This window comes from Neophocaena asiaeorientalis, unplaced genomic scaffold, assembly GCF_003031525.2.
Source record: "Neophocaena asiaeorientalis asiaeorientalis breed wild unplaced genomic scaffold, Neophocaena_asiaeorientalis_V1.1 scaffold129, whole genome shotgun sequence".
NCBI lineage: Eukaryota > Metazoa > Chordata > Mammalia > Artiodactyla > Phocoenidae > Neophocaena > Neophocaena asiaeorientalis.
This window is the reverse complement of record NW_020172446.1, coordinates 8084008-8093324: the sequence shown is the minus strand read 5'-3', so window position 1 is coordinate 8093324 and position 9317 is coordinate 8084008. Positions and strand designations below refer to the sequence as shown.

The window sequence follows — 9317 nt, the reverse complement described above, 5'->3', positions numbered from 1 at the left end:
CTCTCTTGATTTCATGAGTTTTTAAGTCTTTTTTGGGGGTATAATTGACAAACAACATTAAGTTAGCTTCAGGTATACAACATTGATTTGGTATTTGTATATTTTGCAAAATGATCAACACGAGTCTCGTTAACATCTGTCACCATATGTAGTTACAACAAATTTTTTTCCTGTGATGAGGATTTTTAAATTTACTCTCTTAGCAACTCTCAGATATACACCACAGTTTTTTCACTGTAGTCACCATGCTGTGCATCACACCCCCGTGACTTACTTATTTTGTAACTGGAAGTTTGTGCCTTTTGACCCCCCTTACCCATGTTGCCCAGCCCTCACCCCTGCCTCTGGCAACCACTAGTCTACTCTCTGAATCTGTGAGCTTGGGGGTTTTTTGTTGTCTATTTTGTAAACTCCACATGTGAGGTCATACGGTATTTGTCTTTCTCTTTCTGACTTATTTCACTTAGCATAATGCCCTCAAGGTCCAGCCATGTTGCTGCAAAAGATTCCGTTCCTTTTTACGGCTGAATAGTACTCACTATATATACATAACAGCTCTTTACCCATCCCTCCTCACAGATACTTAGGTCGCTTCCATATCTTGGCTGCTGCAAATAATGCTGCAATTAAGCATGGGTGCGTATATCTTTTTGAATTAGTGGGGGTTTTTTTGGGAAAAATACCCAGAAGTGGAATTATTAGATCGTGTGGTAGATGTATGTTGAATTTTTTGAGGAACCTTCTTACTTTTTTCCTTAGTGGCTACACCAATTTACATTCCCACCAGCAATGCACGAGGCTTCCCTTTTCTCCACATCCTTGCCAACACTTGTTACTGATAATAACCATTCTAACAGGTGTGAGGTGATATCTCATGGGCTTTTAAAAAATGTTTATTTATTATTTATTTATTTGTTTATTTTGGCTGCATCGGGTCTTAGTTGCAGCATGTGGGATCTTCCTTGTGGCATGTGGGATCTTTTTTTTTTTGGTTGCAGCATGTGGACTTCTTAGTTGCAGCATGCATGCGGGATCTAGTTCCCAGACCAGGGATCGAACCCAGGCCCCCTGCATTGGGAGCTCGGAGTCTTACCCACTGGACCACCAGGGAAGTCCCTCTCATTGTGGTTTTGATTTACATTTCCCTGATGATTAGTAACGTAGAGCATCTTTTCATGTACCTGTTGGCTATCTGTATGTCTTCTGTGGAAAAATATGTATTCAGATCCTGTGCCCATTTTTAATTAGATTGTTTTTCCTTTGCTGTGCAGAAGCTTTTTAGTTTGTAGTCCCGGTTTTTTATTTTTGCTTTTGTTGCATTTGCTTTTGGTGTCAGATCTAAAAAACTATCACCAGTACTGATGTCAGGGAGCTTACTGCATCTTAATTCTCAAAACTACTCAGAGGGATGTAGGAAATGTCTTACATTTTACAAAGGAGAAAATTTAATCTCAAAGAATTTTCTTCCCTCAAGAATATCAGTGGACTTCCCCGGTGGCGCAGTGGTCAAGAATCCGCCTGCCATTGCAGGGGGACATGGGTTCGATCCTCAAAGGAAGGAAGGAAGGGAGGGAGGGAGGGAGGACCAAAGGAAGGAAGGAAAATCAACTAGTTAGTAGTATAGCTGGGAATTTGGCCATTTCTGTTTGACCCCAAAGCCTGTCTTTTCCAGGACAACTTAATGCCACCCAGGCAGGGGAAGGGCCTGAGCAAAGATATGGAGACTGGAAAGTGCATGTGGTTTTTCAAGTGGCAAAGTTTGGTTGAAATTTGAGCAGAGAGTGGAAGGAGATGTGGTTGGAGAGAGAGGTAGAAACCAGGTCATGGGGTCTCATTTCAAACCAAGAACTGTGAGCGGCCTTCGTCCTTTCAGTAGTAGAGTGTTTGAGCTGAGAGCGTGGTCCAGAGCCAAGACCAGGCCTCCACGTCACCTGGCTGGCTTACAGAGCCGCCACTTGCCACTGCCTCCCATCGGAACTGACCGCTCGAGCACTTGCCCGGCCTTTGGTGCCCTGCCAGTTTTGTTTTTGAAGAATTCTTTTTAGGAAAATCTTTATGACTTGGCATGTGTTGGAGCTGAGAGAGCCTCTGCCTTGGGGGTGGGGTGTGAGGGTGTGGGGGCAGTGTCAGCAGAGAAGAGGCCTAGGGGAGGCAACCGCAGGGAAGGATGGACTGGAGAGTGATGAGGAGGTGGGTCTGACAGATGCCGGGTGCAGACTGGATGTGGGGAGCAGCGAAGGAGGCAGACGTGAATAGGGAGTTGCACCCCGTGTGTGTCAGTCTGCCTGCCACCCTGGGAACCTAGGCGTTTTGAGGGTCAGGGCCCCTTCCTCAAGGTCATGCCTCTGTCTTACTAAGGCTTGATCTTGCAGGTGATTGGAGTCCCTAGAAACAGCTGATCTTCCAAACAATGGCCATGTAGTCCTTTGTCTGTGAATCGGTGTAGCTTAATGTTGGAACCTGTTCACACTGAAACAGTGCCTTTCTCCACTGAGAAAGGTTAGGGTTAGCGATGACCCTAGCACAGCACTCACGACCATGAATACCCCTCTATGGCATGTCCTGTTTGGACCTATGAGTGATTTGACCAGGCACCCAGAGGTGTGGGGGGCTGGGACTTGGAAGTCAGGATCAGAACCAGAGAAGCTGATCACTGCCTAGATTTTCCCAGAGGCAGAGTGCCTGCACACACAAAGGAACCAAAGATGGCTGCAGACCTCAGGAGAGGCAAATTGGGCTTTGACTGCAAAGTAGAGGTTCTGTTCTGTTAACAGCAGCTGTCTTTGAAACTTTGTTAGGGAGTGGATGATGAATGAACTTCAGATACTAAATGAATATATAAGACACTATTTAAAGGACCTTCCTGCCTTTGATTCTGTAATTCTTTGTGTTGCTTTCTTTCTTTTAAAAAAATAATTTTAAAAAGTACATTTTTATTGTGGATTTATTTATATCCCTTAAAGCATGTAAGGATATAAAGCAGTTAGTAACTCCCTTTCACTCCTGACTCTTCCCTGAGTTTGGCGTGTATGCTTTTAAACACCTTCACAGTTTGTGTATGTTTGTGTGTGTATATATAGTTCTCTTATCTCTGTCTCACCAAGTGGAATCATACTATCTTCCTGTCTTCTAACGTGCCTTTTTAAATTTAATTTTTATTTATTATTTATTTATTTATTTATTTATTTATTTATGGTAAGCGCGGGCCTCTCACTGTTGTGGCCTCTCCCGTTGCGGAGCACAGGCTCCGGACGTGCAGGCTCAGCCGCCATGGCTCACGGGCCCAGCTGCTCCGCGGCACGTGGGATCTTCCCGGACCGGGGCACGAACCCGTGTTCCCTGCATCAGCAGGCGTACTCTCAACCACTGCGCCACCAGGGAAGCCCTATTTTTTATTTTTTGTTTTTTTGATAGGTAAGTAGTGGATTTATTTAGAGAGAAACACACTCCACAGAGTGTGGGCCATCTCAGAAAGCAAGAGAGGCCTAACTTGCCTTTTTTTTAAACTTACTATAGCATAGATATCCTTTCATGTTAAACCATAAATTTTTAACATCTTGGTGGCTACCAGTGCTATTGTTTGTATATATTATAATTTCTATAACTAAATCTTTTCTGCAGTCTGGTTTTACTGTTACACGCAGTGGACATCCCTATATAGTGCACTGCAGTCCTGTGTAGTTTAATATACTGAAGTCTTAGAATTTCTGTGTCCTAGGGAATGGCTTTTTAAACATCTTGATAATTGCCAGTTTGCCCTTGGGATAGGTTTTGCTGGCCTGTGCCTCACCAGGAATTTGCTCCCAGCTTTGCCAGCATGGCAGACTCTGTGGATGCCAGGAGATAGGCAGGCTTGGTCCCTTACACAGGACCTTGGTTGGTTGTGGTAGAACAGCTGATCATGTAATCAACTTCAACAGCTTCTTGCAGGAGCCAAAGTGAATGAATTAACCAAGCACCGCCAGACCGCCCTCCATCTTGCTGCCCAGCAGGACCTGCCCACCATTTGCTCAGTCCTCTTGGAGAATGGAGTGGACTTCGCTGCTGTGGATGAGAATGGAAACAATGGTAACTTCCAGTCATTCCCCATGTGCAGTGCTGAGTGCCTCGAGCAGTCCCTCCCTTCTAGGGTTGGAGGGGCACTGCCCCCTTGGGTCTGCTCCCCTTCCCAGAGGTTGGCTCTTACAGGGGCAGTGCTGTGACAGGAAATGCTCTGAGCCAGGCATGCACCCTGGCTCAGAGCATGCAACTACCACCCTGACCAGGGCCTGAGCAACCTCCTGATGTGAGTGGTAACCCTGGAAGCCTAAATGGCTTCTTGTGAAACCATTGAATCTCATCTTTGGATAACGGCAGAGGCAGAAAGTGGATCTTAGGAGGTTGCATTTAGGACTCATTCTTGGGGATGGTGAAGCATGGAAAGGATGGTTCTGTGAGTGGACAGTGGCTGCTCTGGCCGAGTCCCATTTAGAGGGAGGTTTGTGAGGGTGAGGAAGAGTCGAGATTTTCTCTCTGCGCTTCTGGGCTTGCACTGTAAGAGAGTTTCCTCCCCAGCTCTTCATCTCGCTGTCATGCACGGCCGGCTCAACAACATCCGGGTCCTCCTGACAGAGTGCACCGTGGATGCTGAAGCCTTTAATCTACGGTGAGTGTGTGTGGTTCAGAGCAGAGGCCAGAGCTCCACGTCCCCTGGCCTGCCCCTCCGAGCTGGTGGTCACGGGCATCTTGTATCAGCCCCAGGGGCATGCTGCAGAACTGTCCACTAGGGCCCTTGACCAGCCTTTAGCACCCCGGAATTTTTCTTTCTGAAAATACTTTTTAGGAAAACTTTTATGATTATTGTGTCCTTTAGATTTATCCAGCATCACAGAGTTCTGAAAATCCCATTTCTCTTGTGCATGATGGCTGTGGCAGATATATCCCTAACTTTTCCAACTTGTTTTATCAGAGGCCAGTCGCCACTGCACATTTTGGGACAATATGGCAAGGAGAACGCAGCAGCCATCTTTGATCTCTTCTTAGAGTGCATGCCTGAGTATCCTCTGGATAAACCAGATGCAGAAGGAAACACAGGTATGTAATAAGGTTTTTGTCTGTCCTGTCTCACTGGTGTTCCTTGCTTCCTAGAAAAAATAAGAGCCCATGCCGAAAAACAGGACACCCATGCCGTTACTTAAGGACATTCAGCCCAGTGGGCTGGGCTCTGTGAGAACCTGTCACCGATTCCTGACTTGGAATTTGGCAGTGTCTGATTTTAGGCACAAGCACATGTGAAGTGGGGCTAGTGCTCCAAAGCCATATCCACGTCCAGACAGGCCTGCCTACCTGTTTTTATTGCCCTCATCTACCTCGTATCCAGTCAACTAGATCCCTACCCAAGCTTCCAGATCCCAAGAGATAGAGGAAATATAGCCACCTCACAGGTGCTTCAGAAGGAGGAAATGTGCTACAGTGCGTATTTATGTGTTTTGAAAAAGTGGCATGTTATATACAGATGAGGGCTGATGTCTAATTGAGGGGTTTAGTAAACAGGCCTCTGTCATGGTAGTGCTCTAGCCACCCACAATCACTATGTTAATTTGTGTAGCTTTCATAGTGTTTTTGATGGACTTTTGCATTCGTTTTCTTGTTGAATACTCGCAACAATCTTATAAGGTAAGCAGTGCGTATAGTGTGTCCCCATTTTTCAAGTAAGGAAACAAAGATGAAACCCAAATCTCTTTCTCCCTAGCCCAGGGCTCTCTGAGCTCTTTGCTGCTGCTGTATTCCCATTCATTCGCCATCATTGCCAGACAGAACCTCATGGCCTTTGGCAGCAATGCAGTCACCAAAGGGTGTCCCAAACCTTAGCATGGGACCAAATATTTTGTCATCAGTTCTTGGCCTTGGGAAGAGTTCTTGGCCTTGATTCATAAACATGTTTTTTAAGCCAGCAGTGGTGAGCCTGAGCTTCAGAGGAGTCAGCCCTGGGCGTGAGCTGCTGGAGCCAGAGCCTACTGCAGTGAGCACCGTTGTCCAGGAGCAGGTGAACAGGCAGGCAGGTGCTTCCTGCCCCAGTAGGGAGGGCCAGCAGGGTGGCCTGGCCAGAGCCCGGGCGCCCACCAGGCCTGCTCCTGCAGAGGAGAGAGGCTCCACGGGGTAGAAGAACTTCCTGGTGCAGGTTTACCGCACTAATCTATTGTTTTCTCCGTGTGTACACACCTCACGAGTCTTCAGAGTTAGGTACATCGTGTGAAAAGAGCTTTGTCCCCCACCCCCCAGTGTTTTATGCCAGAGGAAGGCAGCTGAAACCATGGTATATTTTCCCTTCAGTGTGTGACCCCTCCTCAGTGCTCTTGTGGCCAGAGCTCTGAATGGGCAGGAGTGTGTCTCTGGAGCTGGAGCTGCTCTGGACCCCCTGGCTCGTGGCTGGGTCCTTGGCTGCAAGATGCTGCAGATCCTCTGCGGAGCTGTCACGAGAGCCCCAGGGCCCTTGTGTGTCAGTGGGGACTTTGCCAACACGTGTCCTGCCAGGGTTCTGTCCTGCCCTCGGCGGTGGGAAGTAGCCCTGCCTGTGGTTTTGTTTCCCAGTGCTGCTCTTGGCGTACATGAAAGGGAACGCCAACTTGTGCCGTGCCGTCGTCCGCTCGGGTGCTCGCCTGGGGGTGAACAACAACCAAGGGGTCAACATCTTCAACTACCAGGTCGCCACCAAGCAGCTGCTGTTTAGACTCTTAGGTGAGTGGCCCGCTTTCTGCTCTTCCAGTGCAAGCACAGTGACGGTGTTGATTATCTGGATGTATTGGTGACCTTGAAATCTCATAATGACTTGCTTCATGATCTGAACCAGCAGTTTTCCAGGCACCATATGGTTTAGGACTTTGTGAATGCCATGCAGGGCCTTTGAGCAGCAGTGGGAGGGTCACTTTTGGAAATCTGGTTTATTGGGTGTCCTGCTTTGGGGCTCCCGTCAGTTTCCCACGTCCCCAGATCCCACCAGAAACCTGTCAGCTCCAGGCATTCCCCCTTCCCACGGTTCCTGACTGCGTGTCTGCACACCCTTTGTCCTTCAGCCGATGCCGCTTCTCTGCGTCCTTTAGAATTGCCTTCTGGTTCAGCCCCACTGACTTCCTCCTCTGTGTCCCTTTTGTGGCGAGGAGAGCTTCACGCTTGATGATGTCATATTGCAAGTCTTTACTTGTCCCCATTGAAGTAGCAGAAAGACTCAGAATGCCTCAAGTGCCACTGTGCTGTCATCACCCACAGTGCAGGTGGAACGGGGTTCTTAGCCCCACGGTATGTGTAGAGAAACGAGCTCAGACATACTTAGTAGCTGTGTGATCTTGATGTAGGTGACTTGCCCAAGGTCACAAAGCTGGTTTGTAGCAGAGCCAGTACCAAAGTGCGGTGTTGCTATAGCTAGTCTACTCTCTGCCGTGCTCTTGGTCAACCTTTTAGGAGCTCAGATCAGGAGCCCACACCATCTGCAGTGCTGGCATGTGGAAGGTGCTTGGTGACGATTGATTCCTCCCCGTGAGCTCAGTCTCCTTCTGTGCATGGAGCACTCAAAGCAGTGCCGGCATGTGGTTAGAGAAATGCTAGTGGTTGCTGCTGTCACCTACACTGGTAACTTCCAACTGAATGCCCCACAGCTTCCACAGACTCAAAACTGAACTCCTCTGCTGCTCTGCTTCTCTCTGATGTCTCTTCCCTGCCAGTGGTCCCACCTCAGACTCAGTCACTCTGTCCAGAAACCTGGGAATCACCTTCGTCTCCTTCCTGCTCCCTGCCTCCCTCTCACCCCCGACTTGTGTTCAGTCACCAGACCTGACGGATTCTGCCCCCTTCATTGCTCTTGTCTGGTCCCTCCATCCCTGTTCCCCTTACCATGGGGCCCCTGCCAGTCGTTCCAGCTGTTGGTTTGCCCTCTCCCTGCCATACCATCCCTGACTGCATGTGTTTCCCCCACAGACACTGTGCTGTTTCACTGCCTTAAGACTGTTTCCTTCCTACCCCCGTCTGCCTGGCAGACACTGGTTCTCCATATTTTCCTGTGTGCCACTTTCCCTGACCTACTTAGAATATAGACAGACCTCGGTCAGTTCCTGACCACCACAATAAAGTGAATATTGCAATAAACTAAGGCACACAAATTTTTTTGGCTTCCCAGAGCATATAAAAGTTCTGTTTACATTGTACTGTAGTTTATTGCCTATGCAGTGGCACTGTCTAGAAGTCAGCGTATATACCTCAATTGAAAAATACTTCATTGTTAAAAAATGCCAAAATAAAATAGTAACATCAAAGCTCACTGATCACAGATCATCATAACAAATATAATAATAATGAAAAAGTTTGAAATTGTTGAGAATTACCAAAGTGTGACAGAGACATGAAGTAAGAAAATGCTCTTGGGAAAATGGCACCGCTAGACTTGCTCAATGCAGGGTTGCCACAAACCTTCAATTTGTAAAAAGTACGATATCTGCAAAGCGCAATAAAAGGAAGCATGCCTGTATGTTGCTTTCTTATCCTTCACGTCCCTCTGCGACGTGTTGCTTTATTTACTGGGCCATTTCCCTGCTACTTCTGAGCCCCAGGTCTGGCTGAGCACAGTCGGTATCTGACAGGAACTAGTCTTGTGCTGTGTTGCAGATATGCTGTCCAAGGAGCCTCCGTGGTGTGACGGCTCCAATTGCTATGAGTGTACTGCCAAGTTTGGAGTCACAACTCGCAAACATCACTGGTAAGACTGTCCCCGCCCACCCCCCACCAATCACTTGCCAGAGGAATAAGGGGATTTCTGCTATACCATTGCTGCTGCCTTTTCCCATGGTAAACTATGAACTTGCCAGGGCCCTGTACTCTCCTGGGCAAAACTTGACCACACGGAGCAATGAGGTGACGGGACCCTGCACACTTCTAGTGATGTACAGAGGCCAGCGGGCACTCAGACTGATGGCTTTCCTGCTGAATGCTGGGGTTCACAGTGCTAGGTGGCCTGTCAGGCCTCCTGTCATCTTAGCCAGGCTTCCTGCTTGCAGTGAAGCTGAGTTGATCGCTGTGCTCCCAGGACGTGTGCTTCCCAGCCTGAGCACAGGCCACTGTCCTGAGAACTGAGGAGCTGTTTCCATTACAGGGAGACGCTTCTTTCGCTCTTGCTGAGCCTTTCTTGAGCTTTAAAGAAAGAGGCTTCTCCAGGATCACTTTAACGTAATTATTGGCTAGAATTTTGTTGTCATGGACTATAAATTATACATGCGTTGGTATGATTTGGCTGGCGAGGGGTAGAGCTGGCCTCAGAGTGCCAGGCGTGGGCTTGCTTGTCTGATGGGGCA

At 48.0% G+C, this 9317-nt stretch overlaps 1 protein-coding gene across 5 annotated transcripts in view; it reads left to right on the top strand.

Moving 5' to 3' along the window:
• The window catches only part of ANKFY1 (ankyrin repeat and FYVE domain containing 1), a 79244-nt gene that overhangs the window by 64847 nt on the left and 5080 nt on the right, over positions 1 to 9317 (top strand). For 4 of the 5 annotated variants that reach the window (XM_024734370.1, XM_024734353.1, XM_024734362.1 and 1 more), the window contains 5 exons: positions 3921 to 4068; positions 4555 to 4645; positions 4949 to 5073; positions 6571 to 6717; positions 8635 to 8725. In XM_024734370.1, the coding sequence (XP_024590138.1) occupies positions 3921 to 4068; positions 4555 to 4645; positions 4949 to 5073; positions 6571 to 6717; positions 8635 to 8725 (602 nt within the window). Of the gene's footprint in view, positions 1 to 579; positions 637 to 3920; positions 4069 to 4554; positions 4646 to 4948; positions 5074 to 6570; positions 6718 to 8634; positions 8726 to 9317 lie in introns of those variants that run through there. The other variant, XM_024734375.1, reaches the window with a different exon arrangement.